The sequence below is a fragment of the Laccaria bicolor genome, genomic scaffold, assembly GCF_000143565.1.
Source record: "Laccaria bicolor S238N-H82 LACBIscaffold_61 genomic scaffold, whole genome shotgun sequence".
Taxonomy (NCBI): domain Eukaryota; kingdom Fungi; phylum Basidiomycota; class Agaricomycetes; order Agaricales; family Hydnangiaceae; genus Laccaria; species Laccaria bicolor.
Window position 1 is genome coordinate 137,771 of NW_001889932.1, and position 15,112 is coordinate 152,882.

Genomic DNA, 15,112 nt, shown 5'->3' on the forward strand with positions numbered 1-15,112 from the left:
TCTCAATATCAACTTTTTATCCATTGCGTCGTCCTCGGAAAGGCAGAAGAATTTGTTACCGTCGTAGAGCTTTGAGCCAACACTTCGCTGAGAGGGGGGGGGGTTGGAAGTCACGTGACATAGCGACGAACTTTGTCACCGTTTTTCCCCAACACTGTGACCCTCACATTCTCCCCAGGTCGACACCACCGTCCTCACCATAAACCGACTCTCGACAGTCATTTCTACCTACTCATGACTCAGGCCTCAGGCCTCAGGGGGCATTGTATTGAGATGAACGCATGCAATGCAGAAAGGTTACACATTGCACCGGCTTCCAAAACACGAACTCACCTTGCGTTGAACACCCGTTGAAGCTCTTGTGTGCCCGACATCACCCTAAAGGGAGGGATGTAGGATGACATGTGCAAGCCCGAGGTGTAGGTAAGTAACGATCACTTATCAAATTCTTGACGATCGTCTTACGCTGAAAGCCGTCACCGGCACCGCTGTGACTACCCCGATTCAGTTGACGAAACACGACCATTTCCGTCGGCATTCCCGCCCCGTCCTCGTTCATCGATCGCATATAACCACTCGGTCGCTGTGCCATCTCCTGACTCCATCCGGTTACGTGGTAGACGAGTGCTTGGTGGGGAAGAATGAGGGTGTAATCGGGCTGAGGTCAAGGTGGCTGATGAGAAGTGGGATGTTTCTCATGAATATCACAAATGATCACAAAGGAACGGCAAAGCATTGAGGTAAGTTATTACGCAGTTGAACACCCCGGACGTGACTTACACGATATCAAGGTCCACCGTATTCCTTCACACACTCTACGCCATCGAGCGGGGTGCGTGTCCGAACGTGATAACGGGTCCTCATTCTATGGTTGACCTCCGGCGGTTCGGCTATGGAAAAAGTGGGCATGGCCGCTTTTCTAAACCTACCTCCAGAGAAGTAGGGGAATTGGCCAACGTCCAGCTCTTTGCGCAACTGAAGAACAAGGTACGTGATCCACCCGTTTTTGAACGCTGACGCTCGATACTCATATTGAACAATCTACTCGCTGTATTCTAGATCTGCATCCAATGAGTGCCGCCATGTAGATAGAGAGGCAGGGTGGACCTTGTTGTACGGATTTCATCTCAGCGACGGGAGTGGCGGGATTTTCGCCACCCACGACTTTCTTCTGTTTAGCCTCCACCCTTTTTTGTGCGTCGTGTTTATTCCTCCTTCTACAATGGCACCTTGCTTCCTATCGCAGTTGTGCTGCCATATCTCTTCCAACGCGTATTGTCAATGAACACTCTGTCCTACCCCCGACAATGTCCATTCCTCAAATACGCTACGCTTTCCCGTCTCGCGTTTTTTCTCCATGTGCATAATTTTAACGTTCCCTCATCGGCTCTCGCCCAGGCCGATTGTGAAGTAACCCGGGTTGAAGATAATTGTTACCAAGCCAACATATATGTCATGTTTCGATACAATGATGATAGTGGAATGTACTACTACAAAAATTCGACGGATTCCTGGGATGCAAGTTCGTTTATCAAATCCCTCAGGCTGCTGCTTCGAGCGGTTGTACTCTGTCCGCTTAACACTTGCATTCCTCAGGCTTGCACGCGCAGCTGGAAGTTCATCAGCAACTAGTGTTCCACCGACAACACAGCGACTCACTTGGTGCAGTTGCAGGTTGTGCTTCCGCATCCTGCCTCATTAACAGGGGCGGTCCCGCATGTGCAGCTACAAGAAACATACATCAGACATCGAAATCTCCCCCAAAAAAAAGAAGGTAGTTCCGGCTTACCTCGTGCACTTGCACGACGTGCAGCAGCATCCCGTGGAAGAAGCTCGAGAGATAGGGGTCAAGGTGTTCTAAATCGCAAGAAAGTTAGGCAACATATTCGAAAGATCGTAACCGATGGTACTCACAAAGAGCATGATGATTTTCTGGAGTTCTGGTTACTGGTAGCTTGAGTGTGAAAATGATGAGCTACCCAAACCTCGTTCCACTCTTTATAGTTTCTTGGGGTGTTGGGTTATGTTTATGGTTGAGGCATTTGTGCGTCAGCGCCAAGAGTCGCTGACAAATGGCATCATCCAAAAAACCACGCAATGATTGGTCACCTTATTGTTCAAAAAATCGCTCAGTGACGAGGTGGTGAGTCTTATACTCAGTTCTAGCAGGTGACGCGTGCGCTGTGAGTCATTTTTTCCCTTTGGAGTACAAGAGGAACTAAACGAGCCTAAATTAGACCGCACCTTGGTGGTGCTGCAGCTCCAGCTCTACATATCCACATAGCTGCGTAATGATCGTGACATGGTGCAGCTGAATTTGAGGGATAAGGCATCCTCCTTCCCCGACGTGAACGCGTTGAGTTTGCAATGTTCGGACGTAGAAGCTGTAATCTGAAGCCCCATCACAGATTTGGATACTGGAAAACGACCACATAATATTGCTGGTCACTAGCCACGCCTTTGGATACTGGAACGACCACATAATATTGCTGGATTGCGTCACCAAAGACCATTCCGCGTTAGAGATCTACACGGACATCACACGATCATCTCAACGCCTCACACTGTCTTCACCCATCAATGAACGATCCGACCAATACGCCTCTCCCCGCTCACAGATTTCGGTTCTGTGAGTTCCCTTCTTTGTCACGTTTACAACAATATACCTCCTTGGTAGACTGGAGAAAGGCAAACACCAACTTCGAAGAACCTCGCACGACGTTGACGCTGAGCTGAGCTACGGAACCCTGGTGAAGTATTTTTTCTGGAGGGACCGAATGACTCGGGCACGTTGTGGACGCACTGCAATGCTACACTAACAAAAACTCTGGGGGGTCGTTTTACTGGTGTACTTCCCACAGCTCACGACATTGTCTGCGAAATGAAACACAGCCGAACGGTAGGTCAGTGCAGAAGAGAAGATAGGCATCTTCGACTGCGCCGGACACCGAAGGCGTCAGGCCTCAGGTTCCGAACTTGATGCGAGGGTCGCTCCATCGCTTGGGAGGAGATGGGCCTCCGTCGTATCCGAAGCTCATAAATCCTCGAGACCACGGCGATCATGCATATTTTTGGCAACCGGAAGGACTCAGTAGTCGTCGAAGACTTGTTTCTTGTTTCATGAGTCTCCGACAATGGCTTCCTCCGCCAGTGTTGCGCAACTGGATGTTTAACATGTGAGTTTTCCGTTGGCTGACCCAGGTGATCGCTGAAGCGGTTTATGTTACAGCTGCGCGTTTTATAATTCCTTATCTCGCAAACGACTTCGATCGGAGGTTTCATGTGGATACGAGGACGCTCGATCTTTCGGCGAAACCTATTGAACATTCAGGAAAAATTTGTTAGTAAGGTCGTCGGCTGTGATGGAATTAAGAATATGGTACAATGTCTGAACTGTGCAAAACGTGCAATATTTCATCCGTTAAATCACAGGTACCCGGAGGCAATTGATAAAAGACAAGAAGAACCAGATTGCTGTAAGTCAACGGTACAGAAGTTGTCGAAAACCACGCCAACAAAAGCCATTGATTCCTTAGTTCTCGGACCACGGAGAAGGATGCATCTTGTGGTCCGCGGATTCAATTCGGTGCTAACATTCAAATACAAGATTTAATATCCGTTTCTCTCCACAAGGCCCCCGAAGACATCTCGTGCGCAGGGTTATTTACGTGTACGCTTCTATTTGTGCTTTCATTTCTTTCACTCTCCTTCACATTCACCTCCGTTACTTACCGGTCTTTAATCAAGCCACAATTTTCTTGTGAACTCTCGCTTTCGAGGACGTTAAGTGCAAGAAAAGAAAACGAGGGCGATATGGGTTGGATATGGGTTCTGTTATTTAACGTGACAGTTTTATTTTTAGAAGCGGCGGTTAGCGATGCCGAAATCTATTTTTAGCCCTCGAACAAGTGCAACGCCGTTTCCTTGCCGTTTCCCTTCATCTGGTCACGGTCAGTCCCAGACTTACTACAATCAAGCACCACCAGTATGTAAGTTCGTTTTGTAAATGTCTTTTCTTTGAACATAATACCGCTTAAAATTTATAGATGGTTTTTTTTCCGGCCGGACTTAGCTATTGGATTTTTCAACCATAATTCAAGATGCACTCCTACTCAAACGACAAATCGATTATCGCCGTCCTCAATAGGATAAATATACCTCTCACGAACGTGTCCGAAGCAGCGTCTAATGTGTTCGTCGCCCATAGCATTCGTATCTTGTACATGTCGCTCACGTCACTCCCCTGACATTCGAGTGAGACTTGCAGGTCTCCCCTTTCCAGCGGTTGATCGTCTTCTGATTCCTAGAAGCGAGACTTCCATCCAATTGCTAACGACATCCTATGCGGCTATATTTTGAGTTTACCCGACCAACTGCGCAAAGCAATCACTTATCGAAACATTGCCACAAGCACGGAGAGACACTACCCGAGACGCCACAGCCCTCTCCAACTATCCCCATGTGACAAGGAGAATATCTATGTTTACGTGTTCGTGTGCCAACGTGCGTATGAAAAGACCTATATTAATCCGCTCGACACCTAACATTTTGCGAATAGTGATCTTGACGCTATGGCAGAACCCTCATTGCCGCTCGACAAAGACCCAAGGTTCAAGAGTGAATTGGAGGAGTTTGATGACGGTAGACCTCCATTCTGTCTGACGTTCCCCGAGGTGAAATTGCTTGGAATCGCTGGAGTAAGTAAAGTTCATTCTTCTGGCGTCACGTGTGGGCTGATATGTGGTTGAAAAGGTCGGGTTCTTTTTGGATGGTAAGCGCTTTAACTCCCAAAATCGAGCTGTTTTGGTTAAACGATGACCTCCCAGCCTACGACTTATTCATCATCAATGTAGGTCGTCAACTGTAGACTCTGGTTGTTAGCTGACGCGAATACCCCGTATTGGTAGCCTGTTGCTACCATGCTTCAATATCGTTTGTATGGCGGGAATAATCTCCCCACAAACTTGGAAGGGTTTCTCAAAGCTGGGGCAAATATTGGTAGCGTTATTGGTCAATTTGGATTCGGCGAGTATCACGATTTCAGCTCATCCCCTCTGAAATTTAAACCTGGAATAATTTTCTAGGGTATCTTGCTGACTCTCTGGGTCGCAAGGCCGTTTGTAAGACCATAGCCCTCTGTTATTTTTGGAATTATACGTGCTAACTCCATTTCAGATGGGAAGGAACTCGTGCTCATCATCGTAGCGACAATTCTGTCGATCTCAACACCTACCGGAACTCTCTCTCCAAATCACTGTCTCATCTACCTAGCCATGTTCCGCATCCTCCTTGGCATTGGCGTTGGCGGGGACTATCCCATGTCTGCTTCTGTAACCTCTGATCGATCTAATCTCCGGAAGCGCGGCACTATGCTCGCTTATATTTTCTCAAACCAAGGGTGGGGAAGCTTTGTCGGTAGTCTGGCCACCATCATCGTTCTCGCCATCTACAAAGGCGCGATTGAGGGGAGACACGAAATATCCAAGGTTGACGGCGGTAAGTGGTTTAACCCAAGCTTGCCCTCACATTCAACTGACTTAAACGAAGTTTGGAGAATCCTCGTCGGCCTCTCGCTCATTCCTGCCTTCGGAACGCTCTATCAACGACTCACTCTGCCGGAATCGAACCGCTACAACGCATCAAAGACCCTGAGACAAGTCCCTGATTCACAAGATGATGTAGACGAATTGAAGAAGGAGGAGCAGCCAAAGGTGGAGGTTGTCGAAGTAAAGGAAATAATCAAGCAGAAGGCCCACTTCAGAGGTAAGTACTACATTAAATTGCAATGTTTTCCGTGGTATTGTCATCTGAACTTTTGTAAAGAATTTCTCATTTACTTTTCGGAGTGGAGGCACGCAAAGATTCTTATTGGCACTTGCACATGCTGGTTTCTCCTTGATATCGCGTCAGCCCTCTTTTTTTTTTTATCTCAACGGGAAGCTGAGAATTGAACGCGTAATATCTAGGTTTTATGGAATTAACCTCAACCAAAACGTTGTCCTTCAACAAATTGGGTTCGCGGGGAACACCGGCTCTCAATGGACTCGTTTATTCAAGATTGGCCTCGGAAATCTTATTATCACTGCGTTGGGATTTGTTCCTGGTAAGAACACATATAACCCCCTCGGCATTGTGCGTGACAAATGTAATATACCTACAGGATACTGGGCCACCGTCTTGACGATTGAGATCCTCGGCCGAAAGTGGATCCAGATACAAGGTTTCTTGATCGCCGCACTGCTTCGTGCGTTCTCTTTTCGTCCCTTCGAACTTGCATAATTCAAGGAATCACATTCTAGTTGCTGTCATTGCGGGAAAATTCCACGACCTCAGCAAACCTGCGTTCATCGTTTGCTTCGCCCTCTTGCAGTTTTTCTTCAATTTCGGGGCCAATTCGTTCGTTGTCTTTCTTTCAACCTCAATCTCAACTGACTTGTTTATATTTAAGCACAACATATGTGCGCATATATTTTTCTTGAGATTCATTTTTATGTTCTGATATTTCGTATCTGGCCAGTGTTACCCAGCCGAAGGTGCGAATATTGTCTTTTCTATAGTCACGGCTAACGCGCGATCTGCTCAGTCTTCCCGACCCGCTTCCGCGCCTCAGCTCATGGCATGTCAGCCGCCGCGGGGAAGGCGGGAGCTATCATTTCGGCGCTCGTATTTAATACTCTTTCGAAGAAGATTGGAACCCCCCACGTTCTATGGAGTACGTCCCAACAACAATTCACTTGGTCTATAAATAATTTATCTCTTGAACTCTCCACAACAGTATTTTTTGGTTGTTGTATCGCTGGAGCTGGTATGTGTTTTCTTGCTTGGGAATCAACTTTTTCCAACCTCCAGGTAGTCTTCACGCTCCTCCTTCCTGAAGTTAAAGGTCGCGACCCGGACGCCATCTTTGCGGCTGAAATTGAAGAGAAACGCATTGCGACGGGTACTAGGAAGTAATGAGATACCCAATAGGCCATGTCGACGGGCATCATCACGACGCGCTTTGAGAATTATACGACATGTAATGTAATATTTTGGATTTGCGTAAGTATTCTTGCCTTAGGGTATGTGCAAACCTTATGAGGAATGTATGGCTCTATATAATAATACACTACAAATGGAAGGCAGCACCTGCCAAATGAGTGCGGGTCCACAAGTAAATAAAATCTGTGGAATGGTCTGTTGCTGGTCTAGTGTCATAGCGCCAAATGTACTGTCACATAGTAAGGGTGCAATAATGCGTTGTAAGCATGATCGTCTGGAAAATGAAAGCTCTAACCAAGTTCCAACCGATAATTGATATGTGGTGCATGACGTCGTCCCATTGCTCAAAGTTCCTGAGATCAAACGATCTCTTTTTACCCGCGGATGGGGATATCATTGAGCGTGCCTCTGGTTTCCCCACTAGGTTCCTTGAGTTCTCCATTTAAAGCTTCTCCTTTCAACTAAAATGCGTGCTTGGGTATGAATTATCGCACAAATGAAACTCGGAGAAATATCGGTAGGGAAGTAATAGGTCCGTTGTTTGAATTTTGAACTAATTATTGGTAATAGTAACTGTCGCGTTCCTGTACTCAAGTAATGGGAATGGACCAGCCTTAGAACAAAGACCCTCGTGATTAGCGATTTTAGGCGATATAGATATATGCGATCGTACCCCAAGCAAGCACAAATGGGTAAGTGTGAACAGCGCTTGTCCGCTCGAAAGGGAGCTCGGGACGGTCACGGTGAAGTTCTGGTAAAAGCCACCACCACCATGGGCTTGGGGGTCAAAGGGGCCAGCATAGAGAACACTTCCAAGGCGCTCGCTCGGCGACGGACACTGCCCGTTAACGCACGAAATGATTGCCAAAGCGATCCCGACTTCAGTACAACCGATGATACTGTCCTGAACAGGATGTCAGCAAGTTCAAGGCGGAAGTTGATGGAATGCACACGGGTCGATCAATTTTCGCTGTCAACTGCCCGCCAGCGTGGAGAACATCGCCATTCGTTGGGTATCCGATGTCGATGGTTTGGGATGTTGCCGTGAAAGCGAGAACGATAAAGACCAAGAGAGACAGGAGTTTCATTGTAGGGGAAGGAAAGAATGGGCGTCCATCTCAAAGACGGCAGTTCTTAACCATAACACGGTCTAGGATAAGGATCAACTGATGACGTAGAACCAAAAGTTGAACCAATCTCCACATCCTAACACACCAGTCAAAGGTAATTCAACAAACGACACAACTTTCCTGAGTTCAGCTCTGTTCAGCTGTATACAAGTCAAAGAAAGTCGCGGTGCGCACCTTTTGGCTAAGTACAACCCAGTTCTATTTTTAGATCGATCGCTCCGCGTATGCTGGCGTGGTATCATTTGATTTTATTCGATCCGGGGTTCCTTGTTAGCCTGTGAAGTCGTCCATATTGTCACTTGAGGCAGGGTCCAATGTGTGATCTAGGCAAAGGTACCTCCCACGAGAAACATTGCCCAACATTACCGATCAGGATATCTTGAGAAAGTGCGACACTTTTTCTTCCCGGGAGCATCCTGATTATATTCAATTTTTTTCTGGTGGGGAAAGGCATGGGATTTTTAAACATCCGGGCCAAGAAATTTGTTTTGCCTTTTCTTAGCTGGTAAAGGGCGAACAAAAGCTGAAATATTTAAAAGGTTTTCCTGTTTGTGATATTGTAGTAAAAGTTAAACAGTTGAGTAAGATTAAGAGGAAAGCCGAAGGAAAGGGATTCTTTGTTTTCGCATGCCATGGAAAATTGATACATGGTGTGAAAAGAGGCGGGAAAGAATGAAATTTCTGAGAAAGGACTCTTTGTTCGGATCTGTTCAACTATTCCGAGTGGGAACATTCAAATTTTTCCATTCACTTTCCTCTTTGTGGAAAGGGTAAAATGCAATTACAACAAAGAGTATTACCCTACATATTTATTAACCTGCCCCCGCAATATTCCAGCCCGGAAAAGGTGTCGCACTTGCTCTGGCTATCCCAGTTTGGGATCTTGCGCTATGTTTCTCGTGTCCATAATTGTCGACACTTGTTGAATAATAAAGCTGATGTGCATCCCGAAAATATTGATTATCAAAATCTCAAATTGATGAACAATAAGAACATTGAGCACAACGAGTGGTCATTTCCGTTATTTTATTCTTCAACATAATCTTCAGCTGAGTGGTGTTGCCATGGCTACCAAGATTATTTCCCAAAGAAATTGTTTAGATATGTAAATTGAATGTGCTCAACATTCTTATTGTTTCTTCATTTTGTAATTTTGACAATTGATGTTTTCCGGATGCACACCAGCTTCTTTATTTTACAAATGGCCACAATTATGGAGGTACATATGTCCAAATTTGTCCTGAATATTCTTTGGACCCTGTCTCAAGTGTGTATATTCTGTGATCGTCGGTCTGTAGTGTAAGTATTTCGTTCGGAATTTGTAGGATGATTACGTATTCACCAAGCTTGCCCAAAATCAGCCTAATTGCCTTCTACCCATTGCCGCCCTGCCACCTCCTGCCACTCTCCCAATCAACTTCAAACTGGTGGTGCATTTCGCCCCCTTGGAGTTAGTCGGAACCTTTATTGTTGTTGTGCACAGGACTTGCACAGGACGCCCTTAGATGCCCCTAGGATACCACATCGGAGGATCCGTCAGGAGTGACATCAGGTCCAGAGTGTTCAGTTATCGATGAAAAACTGGCACACGAGCAGAAACTGAAGACCATCTTATCAAGGTACGTCCCTCGCTGAGATTCAAATATTTTCGCCTCATGCGACTTGCCGCCCCAACAGATCAATCACGCGGTTGGACGTGTCAAGGGCTTGGCAGCCGAACTGGGGGAGGGAGATCCAAGGAGATCCAACTTATTTATTGGCACACGACCATAAATTCGCCCTCTCTGTGTGATCCCCTCACCAGAGCAAACGGTACACCTCTCGCTTCATCTCAACCCATCGAATTCGCCTCATATCAGATCCATCGCCAATTGCTAGGCTATGTCAGTGTCACTGCAAGGACATCCACAAGCTGCATCGTCACCAGGAGCTACACGTTCTCTGACAGAGTCGGCCACACATGAAACCGCCTTGGAGGAGTTTGAAAGGTCTGACGGAAGACCAGCATTTGTGTTGACGTTCACCGAAGTCAAATTGCTGGGAATTGCTGGAGTACGTTGCCACTTTTCATGGACCAGCCTAAAATGCTTTAACTTTGTCGTTTGCAAGGTCGGTTTCTTCTTAGACGGTGAGGGATGAACCTTAGTAGGATGTTTCGTTGATCGCTTACAAGAGTCCCGTAGCTTACGACTTGTTTATCATCAACGTAAGCGCTCCCTCTCTCACTTCGTAAGCCGGGTTGATGATGAATCGTATAGCCTGTTTCTACCATGCTTCAATACCGATTGTATGGGGGTAAAAGTCTGCCTCCTAACCTCGAAGGGTTCGTCAAAGCAGGTGCAAATATTGGCAGCGTGATTGGTCAATTCGCTTTCGGTGAAGACGTTTCTTGAATTTACTTCGCAATCATTGGATGAACTTGGATTGTAGGATACGCCGCGGACTCCCTCGGTCGAAAAGCAGTTTGTAAAGTTTCCGCGTTCCATACACAAAACAAATCACTCACCCGATTACAGATGGGAAAGAACTCATGCTCATCATCCTCGCCACGATTCTAACGCTCACAACCCCCACCGGATCTCTCTCCCCAGAGCATTGCCTCATCTACCTTGGGATGTTCCGTATCCTTCTCGGGGTGGGCGTCGGAGGGGATTACCCTATGTCTGCATCTATCACCTCCGACCGATCCAACCTTCGCAAAAGGGGCACCATGCTCGCGTACATATTTTCAAACCAAGGCTGGGGGAGCTTGGTTGGGAGTTTAGCTACTTTGATCGTTTTAGCCATTTATCGGCCCGCCATTGAAGAAAGAAATGAGCTTTCGAAGATCGATGGAGGTACGATAACCCTTATCACAGTCAACGATTACTACTCATTATCCAATTACTTCTTTGTTTACCCTAGTCTGGCGCATCGTTGTGGGAATCTCGCTCATTCCCGCATTCGGGACGCTCTATCAACGTCTTACTCTCCCAGAGTCTACGCGCTTTATCTCCGCGCAGAAGCTGAAGCTCGCAGGGCAACACACCGAAGCGCAGCCCCGTGATATCGCAGAATTCGAGAAGGAGAAAGCCGATGCTGATGAAAAACCCTCAAAAAATGGAAGCGCAGAGATCGTGGCGGAGACGAACGAGTCCATGGACGACAAAGATTTGCCGCTGAAAGTCTTAATCAAAAAGAAAGCTCACTTCAAAGGCATGGTCTCACTTCCCCGCCTTGCACAGAGTAGCTGACGACTCTACAGAATTCTTAATTTACTTCTCTGAATGGAAACACGCAAAACTCCTCATTAGCACTTGCATGTGCTGGTTCCTGCTGGACATCGCGTGGGTGTACCCCTCTTTCCGTCCATTTCGCGTAACCGAAACACATCCACTCCACAGATTTTATGGCATCAACTTGAACCAGAACGTCGTCTTAGCACAAATCGGCTTTGATGGGAAGTCGGGCACGGAATGGAACCGACTCTTCAAGATCTCCACAGGTAATATGATTATTACTGTTCTCGGATTTGTACCTGGTACGTCGGCGTCTCTCTACTATTCCGTACCAATATCAAGTGAATGGTTCGTGACCAGGTTATTATGCTTCAATCTTTACTATCGAAATTTTGGGACGAAAGTGGATCCAAATCCAGGGATTCTTAATGGCCGCCCTTTTCCGTGCGTTTAAACTCAATCTTTCATCCGCTTCAGACCATCTTATTATGAGTTACAAGTGGGCATTCTGGCTGGCAAATTTCACGAACTGAGTAGGGGTGCCTTTATCGTTTGTTTTGCGTTCCTGCAATTCTTCTTCAACTTTGGAGCAAACACGTGAGCCCTTCCGTTTATCGGCAGGAACTAATTAGCAACCTAACCTTTCAATACCACAGCACGACTTATGTACGTTTTCAACACTCTATGAATGCTCCTTTCAACACTAAATAACCGGTACTCTTCTCTTGATTAGTGCTATCCAGCAGAAGGTAAGCCCTCTTCTCCCTCATTTGGGTTGTTTGAAGAAACACCTTCAACAAATAGTATTCCCAACCCGATTCCGCGCCACAGCGCACGGTATATCAGCGGCGTCAGGCAAAGCGGGCGCCATTATATCTGCGCTTGTCTTCAACACACTTTCGAAAAAAATTGGAACGCCAGCTGTTCTTTGGAGTACGTCCTTTACCATTTCATAATGTTCCTTTCTTCATGGATAATTTTATTCGAAACGCTAGTTTTCTTTGGATGCTGTATCACAGGCGCATGTAAGTCCTTCCTTCCATCAAGCCCTATGCGTTCGATCAGCGAAATAATTACCTTCAATCCAGTTTTCACCCTTCTACTTCCCGAAGTCAAGGGACGTGACCCTGATGCGCTCCTCGCCGCTGAGATCGAGGCGAAACGTGAAGCTTCTGTTGGAATCTGAACCACGAGCGAAGATATCTTTTGAGATTGGTTTGGTCCACCCTACAGAGCAAATAATTTGAAAGAGAGTCAATGTCGCTTGATATGTAAAAATGTATAGTTAGTGGTGTGAAATATCGTCGAAAGCGAGAGGGAGTTCCCAAATAAAGTGAAGTGCTATGCCCTACCAGTATATCGGCGCACCTATGAGTCGGCCAATTTTGATCGTACACCTTCCACAAAAGTTGTTGCCACAAAAATTAGTATATGACCTCCTAGCTCTAATCCAGTCCAATTTCCCCTGTTTCCGTCAACAAAGTACGAAGAATTGGACGCTTGCCGACCGCCGACATCAGAAGCCTTCAAGAAGAAAAAGCGAAGGCGCTATAGCCAAGTGGTTACGGCGACAGATTCGAATCCCTCCGTATCTGTTCCTCTTTGAGGGCGCAGGTTCAAATCCTGCTGGCGTCGTTTTTGCAAAGTGAGATTGAAAAATGAATCGCTCCCGCACGTCTATCTATCCATTCCGCTAGACTCGGACCGAGGACGTTCCGGATTCAGAACTCTTTGCGTCGGACCAGTCCCGAGTCAGCCTACGGTAATCGATTGAACGACTGTCTTCCCTTTACAAAAAGGGACTTGGCTCGAGTCTACCTTTCCGCACACTAAATTCTACACCAAACACAACTCATCATAAGAAGGGAAACGCAGATATTGAACAGTTTGTCACGTAGCTAGCTAGAGTCGTATGTGGGAGAAACGTTGCACCCGACCAGTGCCGGCCATGGAGAATGATTTTGGGTTCAAATATGTACCACGAACCTCTGCGGCTCGCGGGCTATCTTCGCCAAATTCCGCCACCCTTGTCTCATAAGTTAGCTTGGCCCAATACTTTGACGACTCGTAGTCCGAGTGATATGCGCAAATTAACGCGGCATCGTTGGTGAAATCGTCGTAGTCCGCTGCATATCCCTCCTCCTCCAATAAATTGATCGCTTGAACGATAGTATTCAACCGTTGGATTGTCTGGTTTGGGGGAAACATAGGCACCTTGTCCCATAACTCGTTGACTTTCACTCGCCGGCTATCGCTCAAAATCATCTCAGCCTTGGGAAGAGAGCATACCGAGCAAGAGCAAGTGAAGTGGTAGCGAGAACGGAGTATCCCCTGCCTATGCTGCCGAGTTTGACCATACAATCTTCTGGAACTGAGATACGCAACACAGATTTCTTCACCAACAGGTATGTCGCTCAGCGCAAAAATGCGGAGTTGACCATTTGTCGGATTAAAAGAGAATCTGGCGTTCGGGGAGCATGAGTGATTGAAGCGAGATGCTGTCAAACCGATACCACCTTGATCGTCGGTGAGCGCAAAGGAGTTAGTGGAATAGATGCCAATGGCACGCTGACCCGCCAGGAAACAGGAACAATCCGCATGCCCGTTGGAGAGGTGCAGGAAACTATTCAGATGAGTTGGTGAAAGTCCGCGTAACTCGGCTTGTATGGCGAGCTGTGGTTTACCGGTCCCGACGATGACGACTGGCTTTTCGGACAAGATGAGATCTCCTCTGCGGATTTTCTTGGTAGCGAGGGCACAGCAACCTCTCTGAGTGTTTGATTCGCGGATGGTGAAAGGATCTCCCTCCTTCAAGCCAATAGCGTGAACTTCATTCGCAAGGTGATCAGTGGGATCCGGAGTAGTTGAAGGTGATAGGTTGATATCCTCAACAGGGTATTTTGAAAGTAATTCCCGGGCTTGCGCTGCTAAAAGGCGATCCCCTCCGCCGTTGATGAACAGGTCTAGATCTGTGTAACGACAGTGATAATGAGCATCATGACGTTTACGGTGGATTACGAATTGTGAGCTGCAGATCAGTACGAACCTTCGTTCGCCTGTTTGTATTTCCCTAGTTCCCGTCGTGCCATAACCCTCCTGTAGATAGCTTTTAAATGTCCGGGGGATATTTTGAGAGTTTCCGTGCAATCTATTTCCGCTTCCGACCACCTGTCAACCAAGAGGTGAGCAACACGACCATCGACTACTCGGAAACACGAAACCTTTCAAGCTTCAAATTCGCCATCGCCCGATTTAGAGGGTAAATTTCATTCAAGGGGTCGATAGACAGCGCATGAGTATAGAGGGACCTCGCTGTCCGGTAATCCTCGTTTTTAAACGCAGTGTTTCCCTAGCATTCAACCGATGTTTTGATCCTGCTCTCAACAGTACGATGAGGCAATGACATACCTTTTCCTTACAAAGCACAGCGAGATCGAAACTCGATGGCATGTTTGTTGAGAGGTTTTGGCTTGGGGTCAGGGCGAAAGGAGTTCGTGAATATGAAAAAAGGCGCTCGTAAGTACAGCCTCAGGCCTCATGCACAGGCCTGAGCGCCGTATCAGCGCTTTCCACCTGGTCGAAGATTGAATGAAGATTGGTTCAATAATGGGGCAAGAGAGGTTACAATCACAAGTCGGAAGAGTGCCTAATCCTGCTTTGGGTATTCGTGAGTTTCCGCCATTCAACGCATGGACTATGGATGTTGACGATGAAACAGCTGAAAACGAGAAATGTGGCCTGTAAGCTCTACTCAACCCCTAGCTGCGCCCTTCCCACCGCCAT

The 15,112-nt window shown here is 46.9% G+C and overlaps 5 protein-coding genes across 5 annotated transcripts; 3 read left to right on the top strand and 2 right to left on the bottom strand.

The window, feature by feature from the left end:
• Positions 1-1,380: 1,380 nt before the first annotated feature.
• Positions 1,381-1,972, bottom strand: LACBIDRAFT_295806 (uncharacterized protein; the record flags this gene model as incomplete). The annotated part of the gene is made up of 4 exons (XM_001889036.1): positions 1,915-1,972; positions 1,790-1,857; positions 1,660-1,725; positions 1,381-1,610 (listed from the first exon to the last, which is right to left on the bottom strand). Exons 3-4 carry the CDS (start codon positions 1,697-1,699, stop codon positions 1,381-1,383), a joined length of 270 nt encoding a protein of 89 aa, XP_001889071.1. The 5' UTR covers positions 1,700-1,725; positions 1,790-1,857; positions 1,915-1,972.
• Positions 1,973-4,571: 2,599 nt separating this feature from the next.
• LACBIDRAFT_396315 (ectomycorrhiza-upregulated inorganic phosphate transporter) lies at positions 4,572-7,069 on the top strand (the record flags this gene model as incomplete). Its single annotated transcript, XM_001888991.1, has 14 exons — positions 4,572-4,697; positions 4,753-4,771; positions 4,827-4,849; positions 4,908-4,998; positions 5,085-5,120; positions 5,176-5,496; positions 5,548-5,763; positions 5,824-5,905; positions 5,967-6,103; positions 6,161-6,244; positions 6,300-6,396; positions 6,449-6,458; positions 6,518-6,533; positions 6,584-7,069. The coding sequence occupies 14 exons, from the start codon at positions 4,572-4,574 to the stop codon at positions 6,952-6,954; spliced, it is 1,629 nt and encodes a 542-aa protein (XP_001889026.1). The 3' UTR covers positions 6,955-7,069.
• Positions 7,070-9,265: 2,196 nt separating this feature from the next.
• Positions 9,266-9,697, top strand: LACBIDRAFT_314479 (uncharacterized protein). Its single transcript, XM_001888992.1, has 2 exons — positions 9,266-9,378; positions 9,458-9,697. The coding sequence occupies exons 1-2, from the start codon at positions 9,286-9,288 to the stop codon at positions 9,614-9,616; spliced, it is 252 nt and encodes an 83-aa protein (XP_001889027.1). The 5' UTR covers positions 9,266-9,285; the 3' UTR covers positions 9,617-9,697.
• Positions 9,698-9,992: 295 nt separating this feature from the next.
• On the top strand, positions 9,993-12,515 carry LACBIDRAFT_314480 (inorganic phosphate transporter; the record flags this gene model as incomplete). Its single annotated transcript, XM_001888993.1, has 16 exons — positions 9,993-10,163; positions 10,221-10,239; positions 10,295-10,317; positions 10,370-10,487; positions 10,542-10,577; positions 10,628-10,948; positions 11,016-11,306; positions 11,356-11,437; positions 11,495-11,631; positions 11,690-11,773; positions 11,830-11,926; positions 11,986-11,995; positions 12,063-12,078; positions 12,134-12,262; positions 12,325-12,354; positions 12,418-12,515. 16 exons carry the CDS (start codon positions 9,993-9,995, stop codon positions 12,513-12,515), a joined length of 1,662 nt encoding a protein of 553 aa, XP_001889028.1.
• A 535-nt stretch (positions 12,516-13,050) lies between these two features.
• Positions 13,051-14,418, bottom strand: LACBIDRAFT_334260 (uncharacterized protein; the record flags this gene model as incomplete). The annotated part of the gene is made up of 3 exons (XM_001889037.1): positions 13,051-13,086; positions 13,316-14,298; positions 14,376-14,418. The coding sequence occupies 3 exons, from the start codon at positions 14,416-14,418 to the stop codon at positions 13,051-13,053; spliced, it is 1,062 nt and encodes a 353-aa protein (XP_001889072.1).
• Between the last annotated feature and the right edge of the window lie 694 nt (positions 14,419-15,112).

Bases quoted from the DNA above. Each gene is read 5' to 3' on its own strand.
- LACBIDRAFT_314479 (XM_001888992.1), top strand. From the start codon at position 9,286: ATGCACACCAGCTTCTTTATTTTACAAATGGCCACAATTATGGAGGTA. The intron at 9,379-9,457 runs GTGTGTATATTC...GTATTCACCAAG, and splicing joins TTCTTTGGACCCTGTCTCAA to CTTGCCCAAAATCAGCCTAA.